Here is a 19,496-nt window from a genome sequence, read left to right as displayed (position 1 = left end):
CTGTAGCGTTGTTAGGCTAGTGATCGATTAGTCGAGAGGTGCGGTTTGGGGTCGGATTTCCGGACTCAATGTCATAAATAATTTCCAGATGTCGTTCGGCGTGATTCGTTTCGATTTGTAAATAAAGAAGAGATTCGGAAAATCAATTTAGAACGCTGTCTTTCTCCGATTAAGCCGATTCTGTTGTAGAAAGCTAGACTGGACCGCTAAAAGACCGGGTTTTGGGTGAGATTTAAGATGCGATGGCGCTGTTAATAATTGCGAAATGTCGCACTTGTTTTGTCAACACATAGGCCATGTTTCATGTCAGTTCAAATGTCAGTGCTAGTGTCATGTCCAATTTCAAAGACAAACCTTCTATACCAGGTCTGTAGTATTCTTTGACCTTGCTTTCTTGTGATGAGCCCTAATTAAAGTCATGTTCTGGACTAGCAATCAGCCTAGAAAGTCTCAAAATGTGGTTAATTTCTGAGGGCATGTTCTTAAAAATCCAGACAGATATTAAAATGATATAAGTGGAATGATGAAAATATAAGCTTTTCTTGCTAGTCCTGCTTTTGTAAATCACAGTTGTTTTGTCTAACAATGTAACTGTTGTTAGTAGAAGGGCTTAAAGCCTCAACTTTACAGCTTATTTCAAAATATGATGAATGCAAGGAACTAGTTAGCCCTTGCTTTGTGTCACTCATAAACTGACATGATTTCTTGCCTAAAATATAGCTTGTGGAGGCACCATTTCCTCTTTATTTGGTTACTGCAGTTTATCTTGAAGTGATTAATGATACAAAGAAGCATATCAAGCCGTTCTGAACAATTTGAGCCCAAATACTAATAATATCTGTCTGAATTTAAAAGAACATACCCTCAGAAATCTATGATTTTTGTTAACTTTTCTTAACATATAACTTGTTTTTTTTTTTATTATTATTTTTTTATTTCCCATTAAATGTAGGGATGTACAATACAAGAGTCACCAGCAGTCATTTAAAAGACAAAAGCTATTCTTCTCCTTACCCCCCACCCCCCCCTCCCTCCCCGAAACTACCCGATGTAGAGTCATTTAATTGTTTTGCCCAACTAGCCCCATTCTCTCTCAAACGTTTATACACGGCACAACGAACTCGCTTTGAATTCGGCGCGGTCTTAGCTGAGAAGAAATTCGTTAGCCCTAGCGTTTTGTTTGGCCTCCTGAAGCAAAGTTTTCCTGAGGACATCATTAAGTCTAGTGAGGGAATAAGTCTTACGAGTGCAGTTGCTGTCTCGTCTAATATGCTTGCTACCAGTAGTCCTGTTTTTCAGCTAAACGGGTAAACTTTAGTTACTCGGGCTTGGACGAAGGCTGGCATATTTTGGGCTTTGCTTGAGGAGGTGACAGTCTTTGGCTTTAAAAAGTAGCTCTTAGGGATGATTTCTAGTCGGGCAAGATGAAATTATCGGGAATTTTTCACCTGGCCAAAGACTTAGTTTATTTTCTTGTTGAAAACCGCCATATGTGTTCCCCGTTCCAATCTTTTTGCCAACATCCGGGACTTAAAGTTATATCACTAAACACGAACAAGAAATGGCAAGGATTTTCTCTTCAAAAAGCGTGAGTTTGAAAAGCTATTCGATTATTTTTCGCCGTTATAACTGTAGCGTTGTTAGGCTAGTGATCGATTAGTCGAGAGGTGCGGTTTGGGGTCGGATTTCCGGACTCAATGTCATAAATAATTTCCAGATGTCGTTCGGCGTGATTCGTTTCGATTTGTAAATAAAGAAGAGATTCGGAAAATCAATTTAGAACGCTGTCTTTCTCCGATTAAGCCGATTCTGTTGTAGAAAGCTAGACTGGACCGCTAAAAGACCGGGTTTTGGGTGAGATTTAAGATGCGTTGGCGCCGTTAATAATTGCGAAATGTCGCACTTGTTTTGTCAACACATAGGCCATGTTTCATGTCAGTTCAAATGTCAGTGCTAGTGTCATGTCCAATTTCAAAGACAAACCTTCTATACCAGGTCTGTAGTATTCTTTGACCTTGCTTTCTTGTGATGAGCCCTAATTAAAGTCATGTTCTGGACTAGCATATTCCATCAGCCTAGAAAGTCTCAAAATGTGGTTAATTTCTGAGGGCATGTTCTTAAAAATCCAGACAGATATTAAAATGATATAAGTGGAATATATATATATATATATATATATATATAGATATAGATATATCCAGATAGGTCTTTTTACAGGCCTAAGAAGCAAAAGCGTATTTGAAGTCAATTTTGAAGCGAATTTCAGGTTGGAGCACGTTTTTCAAACATTTTGCAAGAAGTTTTCGGAATAAGAAAAATCAGTCTATCAGAATAGTATTTCGGTACAAATTCACAATCAAACCGGTAATTATTTGTGAGTTGTATTCCTAAAGCACTCGAACATTACCAAGAAAGTCCGAGGATTAAAAGTTGATTTGAGATACTCCTGCTCATCGGGTTGATAAAACCACAGATCGAAGAACAATTTCTTCGCCGCTAATGCTTGGTGTACGCTGTTGAAAACTGTCAAGCATTCCTTAGAAGTCCTTCTTTCGATTTACCGTTTCAAAAAGGTGTGTTTTCCTTCCAAGAACGCGAAATTGGGGAATTACGCATGCCTGAAAGTTAACAACCCACCGACAACACAGGGGCAAAATGAGTGCGCATGCTCGTCACGCGTGAGCAATCTTAAGCTGCGAAATGGCGGCATTTTAAAAATCCCTATTGTTTGTTTTCGTTTGGCGGGGATAAGCCCAAATCAAAATGGATAAGGTTGCCGCTTTCGGAAAAGGTTCCTTCGAACTTCCTCCATCACATATCTTATTCAACAGAAAAAATATTACGGAAACAGGTGTGAATTTGGCGGTTGAAGTGGAGCATTCGAAATCGATTCTCGCTGGAATCACAAATATGCGAAGCATGTGCACCCATTTTGCTGCCTTGTCCCCACCGACCAAGTGAAAACAACCTTTCATCGCGATAACTCGCTCACTGCGCATTCGCGCATTTACGAGTTATCAAGGCTTCATGTCACCGTTCAAAGCGCTCCACACACGTTCAAAAGACTTGTCTCATGGACACAAATACACAGAAGCCGGTCTCTATTTCTGAACTAGTTGTCGTATAACGTAATAAAGTGAAATATGTGAAAGTGAAATGTGTTGAAAAGCCCTTCTGGGGGTATACATTAAAGTTTAAGTCAAGTAAGTCCTGTAATGGGCTTCGGTATGAGACATTGACACTCAATCCTAAACATTTTGGACCGCACTTACGAACTACTAAAATACAACACCGGGCCACTTCCACTGGGAGGTGGTTCCATTCAGACACTGAATGAGTGTTTATAATAGTCTCATGAAGCCCTAGGCTACCTATAAGCGTAGTCATGGTCCCTTTCTAGTTAGGGATTATAACATGCATATTTTTGGTCGCTAATTTCTCACCGGCAAATGCTACTTTAAAAAAATGCAATGGCCAGAAAACGGTACTTGGATTTTGAAAAACACTTCTGTGCCTTTTTCCACTCTGCACACCCTTACGTTCCCTTAGTTAACTGTTTATGTAACCGAACGCAACCAAGCTTTGAGACTTCCACAAACACTGACCTGTCTTACCAGAATAACCAATCGACAGAAGTTGACGCCATAAAATGTTAAAAAATTAAGTGGAACCACGGGCAGCAGGCGACTAGTTTTACTGCCAAGTTTTGAACATTTTATGGCTTCATTTTATGGTCTATAAGCGTATAGACCATAGAAAACTGCCGTCGATTTGTTTTTTACAATAACATGGAAAAATTACGAGTGGATTTAACTTTCGTTGAGCAAGCGCGTTGCATCTGACGTCATTTCTGTTTGTACTATACTCTTACAGACAGTAGCTACAAGCCAATCAGCGCGCGAACATTTTGACAGTTGATGTGAGAAGTTATTGGGTATTTGCGATTTTGGGGGTTCAAAGGATTCTGGTATTACTTTTATAATTATCATTATTATTGATTGAAATGGTGGTATGATTTTTGAGGAAACAAGAAGACTATGGATTTTCTTGGTATTTATGGAGGATTAGGAGAAAGGAAAAACCTTGCATACATTCTAGACACTAAGCTCCTGTCACTAAGTTTTCACCGAGTATGGAAAACTGCAAATTCTCCTATTATAGATCATCATAATTTTCAAGACCGAGCAACATACCACAACCATAAACTCTTAAAAGTAGTCTTATCTGGCCTTGTTTGCTTACCATTAGCAGGGGGATCTTTTGGTCGACAGACCACACTGACATCCTCCTCATCATAATCATGCTTAAGTCCAAGTTGATCGTACAAAGTGCAATTCATTATATTGGTTTCGTTTCCCAAGCATCGTAAGGTGTAAGCGTTAAACCACTGGGGCCCTGTTCCCGGGCCAAACACCGACCCTCCAGTAGATAGGATACCGTCAGAAAATCCCAACTGTCTGCATATTACCCGAGTTGATTCAGGAGTCATTATTTCAAAACGATCGTCATAAATGGTGCCCCAAACACCTTTAAATAGAAGTTCTAATCTGCCGGCGTAAGGAACTGGAGAACCTTTCAATCTCAGTTGATATCCTAGTGCAATTAAAAAAGAAATCATTTTCTTAGATAGTTCAACGATGCTGGTGACACTGAAGCTTCTTTTACTCATCTATTTTTACATTTGAAACTGGCTGATTAAATTTTTTGAACTGTGGGAAAACAAGGATGAAACCGGAGCAGTGGATAAATAAAGGAAAAATAACAAAAGGTAAAGAAGCGCTTACTATACTAAGTTTTCTAGCGGTAGAACAAAGTTTTTTGCCGAATGGATTTAAACCCTGCGAGGATGTTGACGATCGTATTCATTATTACTGATCGAAGCCTATTTTATTTTGCTTGGTCAAAATATACTAAACTTGCTGTTAATTATTTTTACCTGCATCAATCATTCGATCAGAGCATGCAACATTCGCACAATAACTTCCAACATAAACATGGCTTGGGAAATCCCAAGCACACTGATCCAATAATGTTTCATTTCCTTGGCACCGGAAGTTTGTAAACCAAATCGGAACATCATCAGAGCAAAACAGTTTGTAGCCTGACATGGAGGCTAGAGAATATCCCAGCTGCCTACAAGCTACTGTAGCGTCTTTGTTGTCCCAGCCAGAAAAATAAATTGCGCCCCACCTTCCAGCGTAATAAACCTCAATTCGCCCCATGTGTGGCAGGTGTGACCCACGTAGCCTTAGCGTCATTCCTGAAAATAAAATGGGAAAAGTCATTATTAGTGCCTTGCTTTGGAAACTTGAGAATATACAGTGCTCAAAAAATCTCTGCAAAAATAATTGTTTCGAAGACTGTAGATTTTATGTGTAGCTTGTCACAACTACTCCAAAAGTTGACTAATAACCTCTTTTCTAATATGAAATTGTTCTTGTAACGCCAGGGAGGAACATATGTAATGATTTCTCCGAGGAAGAGTAAACTGTAATCCGTTTTTAACAATTTTCCCAAAATACACAGGGGGGAACTTGAAAAAGTTGACCAATTTTTCCAAGTTCCAATCCATCTGAAGCCAAAGATGAGTGATTCTAGTTCTGTGCACTAGTAGGGTTATTGTTAACAAAACTGAACCATAATTTTACATGTTTACATCGATACAAATGTCTTTGATGTACTTAAACTGACAATAAAAATAGGTGACACTGTCCTTTTAAATTATAACATGGGATGTGGCCTGCTGGTGGTAAATAGATAAGCTTATGAGTGGAACCGAAAATAGCAGACTCAAACAACTTTGCACAAAGTTCCTGGCACCTGTTTATCAATGTGCTTATATTTAACGACGCTACATTGTCGGAGTGTGACATACTCGGAGATATTATGCGAAGTGTGCGCCTCTTAATGCCAGTAACGCATGATGGAACACGGGCGCGCTTTACTCTTGAACCGGCGTTTAAATACAGGTGCAATAAAAGCTGAATATATCAGCAGATGAAACATTGACTCGCGTAAGAGCTTGTTAGCCCTTTTGATAACGTCAGAGATATGATTGTTATATTGGGGCATATCGGATATAGTGACCCTTAGTAACTTGGCGGGATCAACTAACTCGTAGGGCGTCTTAAATTCTGCGGTTTGACCCAGGGTGTGTCATTTGTATTTGACACCTTTAATAGGCATGATAGTACACAGTTCCGGATATTATACATTGGAAGCCTCTAGGGAGTCGTGAAATCATCGTGAAAGCCTTAACGCTAAGTTGGCTAAAAAGCATAATTGATGATAGCTGCACCAGTTTTGGGAAAACGTTGTTTTAATGACCTCTTAAGTAGTCGTTTGGCCCTGTTTGGGGTCTTCACCATCCTCAAAGTATTTCTTCAGTTTGTTGTTGACAGTACACTATGCGTTCGGACGATCTGCTGGCTTGCGGATATAATGGAGACTGGTGATATGCCCTATTTCGTTGTCTCGTATCAACTTTCTTAAAGACAGCTTTAGCTATAATATTGCGCCACTTTTGAACAGCTTATCCGCTTATCCAAAATTACTAAATGATTTCTGTTCTCAACTATATACTCTTGCACACTCTTTCAATGACTATTGTATTCTTACAAACACAGAATTTATGAAACAACATGGAGGCTCACAGAGAGCATTACTTAACAATGCCCATGTGACATGGGAATTATGTAATACGGTGTAACCATGTACACTATGCGATTCTATCACGTGGAATTGTGTTATCAGCTACACGTGATGAACAACTGTAACGAGTGATATACATCACGTGATACTGTGTATATGCATCCCGAGAAACGATGTCACCCGATTTATTTACGGTTAGGCTTATTATTATGGCTTTCTAGTTGTTAAAATGGAACCTGTATTTGACGACCACTGTCTCCTAAGCGGTCAGTTCTCGAAGTCCCAAATATGTCTCCCAATACTGAGTGCTGAAAATACGTCCCCCAATGAGCCTTTGAGTGTGATGTGATTTTATAGGATCATATTCAGCTCTACGTAACATGCTCTCATCTTATCAGACATGAACCATCTTGTGGCTAGCTCCGATTACAAACTTTTCGCTCAGGAAAGTTTGGATTTTTTAACCAACGTGTCGATTCCGGCGAATGGAACTGAAACCAATTCTCAGACGTAATACTGAATTAGACTGATTTGAACAGGTCCGTACTCAACAACATAGAGTCCTAAAGTGTGACGTCACAAATATTTGAATAATGGGATTTGTTAGTATACTCGGAAAGAGCATGATAAAAAAAAAATTGCCAAAAATCAGCATTTTATTGCAATTTTGGGGCGAGATATTAGCTCTGTTATGCCACGATGACTCCATACAAATCCTTCTAATTTTGTCTCAGTTCCTAACGTTAGGAACTGAGACAAAATAAGAAGGATTTGTATAGGGTCGTCATGCTCTTTCCGAGTAAATTTAGTTTTTATGATGTCATCACTTAAGGACTCTATACTGACTTTATCTACTTTCCTATTGGTTACCGTAAGCAAACGATTCATCTTTGCCGGTAGTAAGGTGACCGTCATGATGAACTCTTAACTGAATCCATTTGTTGGTATAATAGCAGTAATCATTTGCATTTTTCCCCAAGCAAATCAGCGGAGATTGCATACTAATAGATACGTTATATTAATAGGTCGGTCTTCCAATATCGCGACCGATTACCTCGTGATACTATTCGTATTGGGCATTGGATCTGCCATAGGACATGGTATGCCATTGGTCTGGTTACCTAGGATAAGTGATCATGGGCAATAATTTATTTTTCACGAAACTAACATATGTTAGAGCATGCGTTAGACTTTTAAGTAACTCATCGTATAAACAGAAAGGAAAGGATACTTATTAACTACCGTTTGGAAGAGCTGTATCTTTGCAAATTACACTGGCAATTTGTCCTTGCCACTGTAGTTCAGTTTTGTTTGCAATCTGATCATGAGTGCACTCCATGATGTTTGTTTCGCTTCCAGTACACTGAAGATTGGAAAGCCACACTGGACCGATGACTGGACCATAAACACCGTTTTTCAAAGCTACTTCTGCTCCGGCTTGGTAACCAAGCTGGCGACAAACTACCATAGCGTCATTGATATCCCAGTTGTCACTGCTGATTCCTCCCCAGATCCCTGCGTACAGCACTTCTACTCGGCCAGCATTACGTACTGGGGAGCCTTGCAGACGGATTGGAATATCTAATTTACAAAGGCATAATTTTTAATAGCATGTTAGGTCCTTCTTCAGTTTTGAGAACATACTGTTCCGCAACTCTTTTACTGTCAATTTGTCAGTATTCATTTGCTACTGACCGCGCGACATTATAAACCAATGGGCTATTTCGAGCAACCTTATGTTCTCTTTAAATAAGTTTAATGTATATTACATATAATTGCATTTTATGTGGATCACCCACAGAATTACAGATCGTGTATGCTATGTAATGAGTCGCGTGTAAAGAGCGAAATAAGGCGAATCTGAATTGCGTGACGTAATGTTTCAAGAAGTAACATTGTAAAGTATTGAAAAAGGCAAAGTCACACAACCTCGTTCCCGCAGGTGATTACGTGAAAAAGGCAACCGTGCAGACTTACTCTTTGTCAGCTTTTGTCTGTGTTACCCAAGATTTTCAAAAGGCCACAAAATGAAGAGAAATGCGAGTAATTTTGGGATCTTCTCAAAAGCATGCGGATTTTGGCTCCACTCATGTCCAATATACACAAACGGATACGAATGGTCAAAACACCCTCACCAATCGTACCATTGGTAAAAGATTACGATTTGTCAAAGACGCCTTACGATTCGTACCATTGGAACGAATGGTAAGCTCCTCATTCGATCGGAATTCCATTGGTGAAATGCATCTTATTAACACTTGTAAGCCGTGCGAAAACGAATGGTCGATTGCATGGTACCATTGGTACCATTGGTACAAATGGAAAAGTAGTCAGTCGATTGGTTACGATTCGTACCATTGGAACGAATGGTAAGCTTCTCAGTCGATCGGTATACCATTTGTAAACTGCATCTCATTAACCGGCTTGTGAGCCACGCGAAAACGAATGGTCGATTGGTACCATTGGTACAAACGGAAAAGTAGTCAGTCGATTGGTTACGATTCGTACCATTGGAACGAATGGTAAGCTCCTCAGTCGATCGGTATACCATTTGTAAGCTGCATCTCATTAACTGGCTTGTGAGCCATGCGAAAACGAATGGTCGGTTGTTACCATTGGTACCATTGGTACAAACGGAAAAGTAGTCAGTCGATTGGTTTTGATTCGTACTATTGGAACAAATGGTAAGCTCCTCAGTCGATCGGTATACCATTTGTAAACTGCATCTCATTAACTGACTTGTAAGCCATGCGAAAACGAATGGTCGATTGGTACCATTGGTACCATTGGTACAAACGGAAAAGTAGTCAGTCGATTGGCCTTGATTCGTACCATTGGAACAAATGGTAAGCTCCTCAGTCGATCGGTATACCATTTGTAAACTGCATCTCATTAACTGACTTGTAAGCCATGCGAAAACGAATGGTCGATTGGTACCGTTGGTACCATTGGTACAAATGGAAAAGTAGTCAGTCGATTGGTTCACCATTGGAATCTGGATCTCAAGACAAACGTCATGACTTGAATCTTCCTTGATATATAAGCGAAATACCTCGTTCTTTAATGCATGAGCCGAAACAACATGAAACAAGCGCAGTACACATGAATCTATCTCGTTCCTAAATCCACGAGCCGAAACAAGCATGCTACACATCAATATATCTCGTTCTTTAATGCACGATGAGCCAAAACAAGCGCGCTACACATGAAGATACCTCGTTCTTTAATCGATGAGCCAAAACAAGCGCGCTGCACATGAATATACCTCGTTCTTTAATCCATAAGCCAAAACAAGCGCGCTACACATGAATATACCTCGTTCTTTAATCCATGAACCGAAACAAGCGCGCTACGCATGAATAAAACTCGTTCTTTAATCCATGAACTGAAACAAGCGCTCCACACAGAATATAACTGTTCCTTAATTCATGAACCGAAACCGAGCGCGCTACGCATGAATATAACTCGTTCTTTAATCCATGGACCAAAAGAAGCGCGCTACGCATGAATATAACTCGTTTTTTAATCCATAAACCGAAACAAGCGCGATACGCATGAATACAACTTGTTCTTTAATCAATGAACCGAAACAAGCGTGCTACGCATGAATATTACCGGTACTCGTTCATTAATCTATAAAGCGAAACAAGTGACTACACATGAATATACCTCGTTCTTTAATCCATGAACCGAAACTTGCGCGCTACACATGAATATAACTCGTTATTTAATCCATGAACCAAAACATGAGCGCGCTACACACAGAATATAACTCGTTCCTTAATGTCCTTAATCTATGTACCAAAACCGAGCGCGCTACGCATGAATATGACTCGTTCTTTAATCCATGAACCAAAAGAAGCGCGCTACGCATGAATATAACTCGTTTTTTAATCCATAAATCGAAACAAGCGCGATACACATGAATACAACTCGCTCTTTAATCAATAAACCGAAACAAGCGTGCTACGCATGAATATTACTGGTACGTCGTTCTTTAATCCATAAACCAAAACAAGCGCGCTACACGTGAATATACCTTGATCGTTCTTTATCCATGAACCGAAACAAGAACGCTGCACATGAATATACGAGTCATATTCATGTGTAGCGCGCTTGTTCGGTTCATAGATTAAAGAAAGAGTTAAATTCATACCTAGCGCGCTTGTTTGGGTTCATGGATTAAAGGGTGAATTATATTCATGCGTTCCTCGTTTGTTTCGGCTCTGGGATTAAAGAACAAGGTATATTCCGTTTGTGTGTATTGGACAACACTCGATTTTGGGAGTTGAATTTGTTCAGAATTTCTTTCCAAGCCTTTCGTTTCTTCGGCAATGTTTTTTTGCCGTACTTTTAATTTCCACATTTGGAAATGTTCTTCCCAATTCCGCAATTCCGTCGCTAGAATTGGGGTTTACCTTGTTGTAAGAGCCTGACGGGTTTTTGCTTGTGTTGTAGGTTATTGTTTTCCTTCCCTGTTTTTTTTTTTTTTTTTGACCGTTTCAAGGTTTCCCTTGATTTCCTGCAGCTGTGGGTTTTATAGGTTCTTACACCGAGGGAAAGCCTAAAATTGGTTGTTCGAAGTCGCATTTGAGTCAAACGTACCTCCAAAATCGAAATGTGCATACAAATAATTCAACAGCCGGACAATAGATTCCCTTGTGAGGACGTTGTTTAGCCATTGACTGGAAAAAACACGGCTCAGTCGCGTCTAAACATTGTTTAACCGTTATCTATCGAGACAATGTCTTAACCGCGAATAAGCCGTAAACAAGGGCTAACTTAGACTTCGTTTAAATAATTGGCCCAACAAGTTTAGTCCAGTACCGTACCAAATGAACGAGAATGACGTCATTTGTCTCACCTGCCCGTCATGCATACACAAACAACATATAAACGAAGGTATGACTAACTAACTTAGTAAGTGAGTTAATCATTAAATCAATCAATCAATCAATTGATCGATCAAGCAATCAAACAATCTATTAATAAATGAATGAATGAATGGATAAATGAATGAATGAATGAATGAATGAAAGAATGAATGAATGAATGAATGAATGAATGAATGAATGAATGAATGACTGACTGACTGACTGACTGACTGACTGACTGACTGAATGAATGAATGAATGAATGAATGAATGAATGAATGAATGAATGAATGAATGAATGAATGAATGAATGAAAGCAGACTGTTGCGGAATTTTGGCACAGAGTTTTTATGATTTAGAGTTCAGTTTGTCCTAAGTTGACTACAACAGGTCAGGCCTGTTAATTAAAGTAACTTACCACCCTTATTATGACGAAAGTCGTGAGTCTTGCAGATCACTCCCACTTCACATGCTGTAGCTGACGGGCTGTTGACCCAATCCCCATATTGGCATTGTTGTAAAGTATTTTCTGTCCCAACACACTGTACACGAGACATCAAAATTGGCCCTGAACCTTCTCCAAACGCTGAATAACTCAATGCAGTGATGACTCCTGGGAAACCAAGCTGCCTGCAAACAACTGCAGCCTCCTTTTTGCGCCAAGGTCCGTAAAAATGTGAAACACGTCCCCAGAATCCTTGAGAAAATACTTCAACGCGACCAGCGAACGTCGCGTCATAACCAGTTAGGCGAACGTGCGTGTCTGAAAAGACATTTAAAGCAACAGTTTTATTTTTTAAGAATATTTGTTTCTCATAGACGAGTGTAAAATTTGATTACATTTTTAAGTTAAATGGCCAAACCACCATGAGAGTTGAAGAATACAAAATGCCACTGGGCAAATTGCGTTGTAAGTATGAAACATATGTATGGATTGTTTTGTCGTTTGTCTGTTCGTCATCTACTCCAGCGTTTCTTTTATACCACATAGATATTAGGAAGTTCGTAGTAAAAAAGTACTTTAGAACAAAGTCCGAGTAAATTTAATAAGTAAGAAGTAAAATAATTAAATAAATAAATAAATAAATATTATAAGAATAAGTTATTGAACTGAGCGGAGTGCAATTTGGTCTGAAATCGAACAGTTTTTTGTCAATTATTATTTTTGTTGTTATTATTCCACTTTCATTTTGATCGGCTAAAAAAAGGATGCGATTTAGTGCAAAAAATAATGCGATTTGTGAATAGATCGCACTCTTGTCCAATCGAAAATTGGATTTCAAGAATACTAACTAACTTCCAATCGCGAAAAAACCTTCCTTAAAAAAATAAATTTATCTTATTCTAATATTCGCAAACGGTCTATGAAGTCAGAACTGCACAATTAATTAAGTGCCATTTTCAGATAACCTCAGTTTCGAAGGAGATGTACCCAGTGGCTTGGCGGCAGTCGTGTGAAAGAAGGACTTTGTTCAGCTTTGCGATTTCGCTGTTAATTTCTTTTTCCTCTTAGGTTTCGCCTACTTTCAAAACATTTTGTTAGGTATTCTGTAACTTCGCTACTCGTTTATGTTTTCACTGCCTTTTCTCGGTTGTTCAAAGATATTTCCTTTGAGGTCCACAACGAAACGTAAAACTTCACCAAACCAACCAAATTGACCCTAAAGTAACCAAAACAAACTGAAGAACACGATCAAAGGCTACTGAATAGTGTTCACCGTAAAACAGTGTCGCATCAAACTAGGCTACAAGGATTCCTTGACGCCATGTCGCGTTGCAGGAATGCATTGTAGATTTGCTTATCTCGCAAAACAATTAAATTACACACTGACTCTCCATTACTTTCGATACGCGAAGCATCACAAAGGTAGAAGTGTACGTTCTTTAGATGGTTTTACGTGGTTGCCAATCGAAAAAAAAGAAAAGCGTCTGGTTTTCCTTCCTTCCGTGTGTTTTTTTCTCGTATCGTACTCTAGATCTTGACTAATGAAAGTTGATACATGCAAACGATTTGGTTAGCTAGAACGTGACCTAAATCTTGCCGGTGTTTTCAGCATGGTAATTCCTTTCTACGTTCAAACGACGGCTTCTGTCAGCTTTCAATCTTACTACACTTGCTATTTTGGCTTTATTCAAGTGAATGTAAATGTAGAAGTTCGTCAAGCGTGCGTAAGCAAATTTTCAGTGTTTACGTTTGTTCTGGTAAACCGATCCTATCACTCACACTGGATCCCGCATGAAATTTATTGCGAAGTTTTATTTTTCTAGCCTTTCATCCACGGAATTGCCTTGGATCTTTAAAGTTAATTTAACGTTCAAGGCCGAATATAAAAATGCGTGAAGTGTCATGTTCGGTTGCCAATGTAAAGTCAGTGTTTACGTCCTGATCGTATCGATTACGTTTGACATCGAAGGGAGATTTATCGCACGGTAAAATTTCCCATTCTTTCACTCAAGTCATTACCTCGGATTTTTAGGGTAACCTCCTTTCAAGGTTTTCACCTTTGTGTTTGATTTTTTGCTGAAACGAGCAGTTCCGCCTATCGAAATCGAACTTATGGAAAATATCTGTTCTGATAAGTTGCCCCTGATAGCTGTTTCCTTTTAAGAGTAAGTTATTCCCAGAGGCTACAGTTTGTCCATTGTTCGCGACAGAGAATTCAGTTCCTCCAACAAGTACTGGACGGAAAAGCGAAACAGCTTCGCTTGATTGGCCGCGGCAAGCGCCCAAACAAAGCTCGACAACTTTCCGAAGAGGAAGAAGAAATTCTCTGGAAGAGCGAGAATCCTTTATTCATACAGTGTGGTGGTACTTGCAATTCGATCTTGATTCCACTCACACACAGGCATCCTTTTAACTCGCGGTTGGCTCCCGCGAAGTTTGTTCCATTGTCAGAGTAGATGACATTAGTTTACCTCGTCTTGCTATAAACCGTGGAAGACACATGATAAAGGAGTCAGTAGACAAAGAGTGCGCAACTTTCAAATGCACACCTCTAGTCACGAGACAAGTAAAGAGGCAACCATTTCTCTTTTCTTGCTTCCTGAGATGCTTCACTTTCAGTGGACCAAAGAATCTACTCCAACTTTCGAGAATGCCACTGCAACTTGTAGACGATCAGAGGGAAGGCCAACCATCAATGGTGCTTCTGGTTTTGCTCTTCGCCTTCTGCAATACGCCTACTGTTGTCTTAATTCGTTTCGGACATGTTCAACGCCTTTATGTTCAAGCTTCTCATGGCAGTTTATGACGATATGATGGCTCAGCTCATGCGCAGGTGACAAAACCAAAGGGTGGCTCATAATCCACCAACAAGAGCCCTTCCTTCTTCGTCCAAGAGGGGTGAAAGAGAAATTAATTTGCTCTTGCTTGAAATGGGTAGAATTTTCTTGAGAGTGGCAACTTCTTGGGGATAGGACTCTACTTGAACCTTGCGGATCCTGAATTTCCGTGCCTGTTCCAACTCTTCAACTAACAACAGACCAATTCGACGTTCAGCCACTGCGCGTCTACAGTTGTAAATAACCCGAAAACTGAAGGCGGTTACTCTGAGGAGTCGCGTCAAGGATGAGTACTTATCCAAAGAAATAAATTAGCGCCTTAAACCAGTCCAATTTATTGCTATTTCTTGGGTTTGCAGGTCAATCATAGGTTGGTTGGAGGCTTCAAGTTTTGAATTTCCCTTCGGCCACTTCTCTTCAGGGAGATGCAGGAAGGCAGGACCATTTAGCCAGGGTTTCCAGTGGCACAATAAGCCTAGAAGTAGAGACACCTGTGTTCCAGCAACTTCAGTCAACTCTAAGTCCAACAGGTGTGGCCATTTCTCCTGTAACTCTTTGAGTTCCACCTTTCTTTCAGGTACATTGAGACGATCAACTACCAGGACTCCATTCACATGAAATCGATTACCAAGGCCCTTTAATGGACTGACTTGTAAACCCACACGCCTTGTCAACAGTTCTGACGTTTTCTGAATTCCATTTTACAGCACGCCTCCAAAGGACCATCCAAACCAAGGTTACGAGAAACATCTGCCAACCGCAAACTGCATGTGCTTTATGGTCCCTTTGGACCACAAAGTGTTACAGGTACCACTTGTAACAAAACTGAGTCTCTGTTTCTATGAGATGCGCTAAAATGTTCATTGGATGAGGTTGCTGTTACGTAATCACTGCTTCCCAATTCCTTCAGTGCTTCGTGGTAAGAATCTCCACTGTAACCATACCCTTCAATTGCAGACTTAGCTTTACCATTAAGGGAGAGATTAGCATCATGAACAATTGATTTAAACATTGATGATCAGTCAGACCAATGCAAGGGATCTCCATCAAACTTGCTAAGGTGTAGCTTGGGAAGACAATCACGTGTAGAATAGCAATAAATCACTTGTTTTTGGTCAGCTATAACTGGTGTAATGTCGGGCTGAGAACATGAATTAGGCAAATCTCCAATCCATGACTGTAGCACCTTTACAGGCCTTGACTACTCAAAGGACAAACAAATGGAATATTAAACTTTGGTTGTTGAAACGCTGGGGATGATGTAACAGTACAAGAGGTGTTATTAGTTGACAACAAAGTTCCACAACTTGTTTATGCTTGTTTCACAAGACCAGGGGGTGGTTGAGAAACCACACACTGTTCAGCAGTAGAAGGAACTATTTCCAAAGAACCATCCTCAAAATCAAGCAATCGATTAGATAAAGTCTCGTGATTATACCTAACAGTGTTTGCTGCCTTCTCAAGGATTTCAGCTTCGGCTGCAAGGCGTGCAGCCTCGTCTTCGGCTTCTTTAGTTTTTCTGCTTTCTTGAGCTTCAAATCTAACTCTTTCAGCTTCGCACTGGACCAGTTAAGGTTTCCTTTTTGGTTCCAATTGATTCTCCAACTCTTGCTTTCGACGTCGCTGTTCCTCTATAGATTTTCAAGATTTCCGCCGAAATCACCTTTGCTCGGATTTCATGAGCACTTCTACTCGAAATTTTACTCACATTTACAGAGCTCAATCCACTAGCACTTTCGTCTGCTCTTTGCTCAAGATGAGCTTCAGCCTCTAATTTCACTTTCTGAACTCTCTCCAGCTCCACTTCGTACCAAGTGGGGATTTTCCGTGCTCGTTTTCTGGAATAACAGCCACCAGTCGATCATTTAGAACACGCGCGTGCTTCGTTTATAAATTGTTCCAGAATATGAACATATCCGCGGATAATGGCCTTTCTTACAAATTGCTCGATTGAACTTTTCAACTTCTTTATGGTATTTGTAATTCGTCGCTTCATAGACGCTCGCTTGTTTCTCAGGATAACAATTTCTGTATTCATAGCTCCACGCACTTCCAAATGCAGACCGCAGTCGGTCGGATTGGTCGATTCCATTACAAATTCTCCGATTCACTCGTCGTATCCGGTTCGTTTAGGACTAGGAAAATGTTTCCACAGCTCCCAAACCCAAATCTCTTACCTCAGGTAACATTTTGATGACTATTTAATGACTACAAGCACTTTTACACCAGCTGTAAAAACTTTCAACCCGTAGTACATTTCTAAAAAGAAAACATGCCATGTGCTCTCATCCGGGTAAAAAGCACAAACAACAAACGTCATGTCCGATTACACGAAATGTCATTAAGAGCCATTGTCAGTAACTTTCGAGAATCCGGCGACAGAAGCGAAAATTCGAATTTCTTTTTATTTGCCCCAAAAGACCCTTTTAGTGAACTATATTCAAAAATAATATTCAAAAGTTCCAGCGAGTTTTTATTTTGGCAAAAATTGGGAAAGTTCGAAATCGGCCAAAACGTGGTCGATGGCCCGATTGAAATTATGCAAATTAGTACATCTTTAAAACTCTCGTTCAAGACAAGGCAGTGTTTTCTCGACTTGACACTTTCACAATCCTTTTTACATCCCTTGTGCTTGCTTCCACACTATATTTTATCTCCACTTGAACATTCTTTCATTTAAAGTTGCCAACGTAAAGAATACAATGTTTGCTATTCTTTAGATAGAGTGATTCTTGCCATATTTCAGATGACCATATCATCAAGGGTATACAAACATACTGGTAATGAAATAACTTTTCTGAACGGGCAATGTTTCTTATTTATGATGTTAAAATATTTAGTTTGGCCCGTGAAAAGCGAGCGCGCTAGGTCGAGATGTGTGGAATGCACTTTGACACAATTCGCCATTTCAGTACTTCATGTTCTTCCTGTTACTTTGCACTTATTAATACACTTCACGGAAGCTTTTAGATAAAAGCCAAGGTCTCTGTGTTCATTTCATGCTTTTAAGAGCCGTCCTCTGTAAATATCGACTATCGTCGTTTGGACGAGAAAAAATGAAATCCCTCAAACTTTCTCAGAAGAATGGTCTATATAAGTGATTCATATAAATATAACTTTCAGATCAGTTCGATTCGTAGTTTAGCTGTAGTGCGACCATCTTGGTTTTACCGCTCTCAGAGGGCTTTCAGCGGCCCTTTTAGGCCACACTTTTAAGAATTTGCCTTACAAAGGAAGCGTTACAAATCCGAACAAAATCTCATTATTCGAGACAAGCAAATGTTTGTTGTTGTGTTGAGAAGCTTTTTTTGGAATTTGATCGAATTCTGATTTTTTTACAAAATTTTTAATTTCTTCCCTATTGAACTACTCTTTAAGTGCCAAAAAATTGGCCGAGTTTAGAGGACAATATCGCTAAAGATACATTAGTTGGCATCCTAAAACAGCATCCCGGTTAAAGAGCAATGTCTCGTCTGTAAGAATATGCAATAAAATTTTTGGGCAGTTAAAAAGAGAAAATTATAGAAGAAGAAGTTTTAACTGTACTTTTGTCAACAAACACCGCCTTCGTAATTAGCATAACAACATGACAATAACGATTTACTAAGAAAATAACGATAAATTCCACTTACCTCGTGAAATATCGAGAACTGGATATTTCAAAATATATCAATTTATAGTTTCAGTCGGATACAGCCGCATTTTCGATGATTTGTTGTGCGAAATCACTGTAATACATCGCAGCCGTTAAACTGAGTTGAATTCTTCAAAGTCCGTCAGGAGAACCATCGGCCGAAAAATTGCCTTCCGCCCCATAAGCTGCCGTGTGCAAGGTGTAAAATATTTCTGTGTTATCCTTAATGACCAAAACTTCCTTCAGCAACCGTTTAAATCCTGCTTTAAACTGGAGATTCTCGTCAAGAAATCGTTTATGTTCCGTTTACCTTCCGCCGTGATTTTTAAAACAATGAGATTGCGTTACAGAAACACGCGCACGTCCAGACGGGTTGGGGTAGGGGTGGAGAGGAAACAAAAATGGAACAGCTCCTAAATTAAAAAAAAAAGGCCATTCAAGATTACTGTCAAGGCTATTTTATGCATTTCGGGTACTAAATAGGAAACTGCTGTCCCAGAATAATGTGGAATATGATATGTGCTCAATTTCTTTGGTTGGGGCGTGGGAGGGGAGGGGGGGGGGGGGGGTGGCAAGTAAAACACTAATTTACAGCATCAGTTGATCGTTGCTCTTCTGTTTCGGGTTCATACATGTTCCCAACTATCCCAAGCTCACTGACAGCTATATACTTGTAATATTAGGTAACAGTGAAAAAGTTATATTCACTGGCACGTAAAATTAATATGAGGGTTTGTATGGGAATACATGCAAATTAACGGCTTACATAGAATTCCAATAAAAAGCGACTTACTTACTTGTTTTTTTTTTGTGTGTGTTTGTGCGTGTATTAAACTTGCCTGTTTGTGTTTTGGAACGTTGTCATAGCGTTTACCATTGCGAGGACTTGGAACCAGAAAAACTACTAAATCTAAACATCGTTGGAAATGCTATCAAATGTTACGAAGGGCGACCGACTGACAATTAGGGCACAACAGCTAATAGTAAGTGGCATTTATTGAGGGTGGCAAAGGGTTTTATTGCGACGCGTGATGGCCCAAAAATAAGCAACGTGA

The 19,496-nt window shown here is 39.7% G+C and overlaps 1 protein-coding gene and 1 pseudogene across 2 annotated transcripts in view; both read right to left on the bottom strand.

The window, feature by feature from the left end:
• Nucleotides 1–3,173: 3,173 nt before the first annotated feature.
• Nucleotides 3,174–19,496, bottom strand: part of LOC146479979 (neurotrypsin-like) — a 27,778-nt gene continuing 11,455 nt past the window's right edge. Inside the window, exons 3-6 of the mRNA XM_085110180.1 lie at nucleotides 11,944–12,288; nucleotides 7,894–8,232; nucleotides 4,937–5,260; nucleotides 3,174–4,593 (exon numbers count right to left, since the gene is read on the bottom strand). Of these exons, the coding sequence (XP_084966306.1) occupies nucleotides 4,175–4,593; nucleotides 4,937–5,260; nucleotides 7,894–8,232; nucleotides 11,944–12,288 (1,427 nt within the window). The 3' untranslated portion in view covers nucleotides 3,174–4,174. The remainder of the gene's footprint in view (nucleotides 4,594–4,936; nucleotides 5,261–7,893; nucleotides 8,233–11,943; nucleotides 12,289–19,496) is intronic.
• LOC146479980 (uncharacterized) overlaps nucleotides 18,275–19,496 on the bottom strand; it is a 6,592-nt pseudogene continuing 5,370 nt past the window's right edge. Inside the window, exon 5 of the transcript XR_014864807.1 lies at nucleotides 18,275–19,496. This exon is cut by the window's right edge and continues 1,455 nt beyond it. The product of XR_014864807.1 is annotated as an uncharacterized LOC146479980 (transcript).

This window comes from Pavona decussata, unplaced genomic scaffold, assembly GCF_977016875.1.
Source record: "Pavona decussata unplaced genomic scaffold, jaPavDecu1.1 SCAFFOLD_57, whole genome shotgun sequence".
NCBI classification, from domain to species: domain Eukaryota; kingdom Metazoa; phylum Cnidaria; class Anthozoa; order Scleractinia; family Agariciidae; genus Pavona; species Pavona decussata.
The sequence above is the reverse complement of the archived record's forward strand: the minus strand, read 5'-3'. Positions and strand labels throughout refer to the sequence as shown.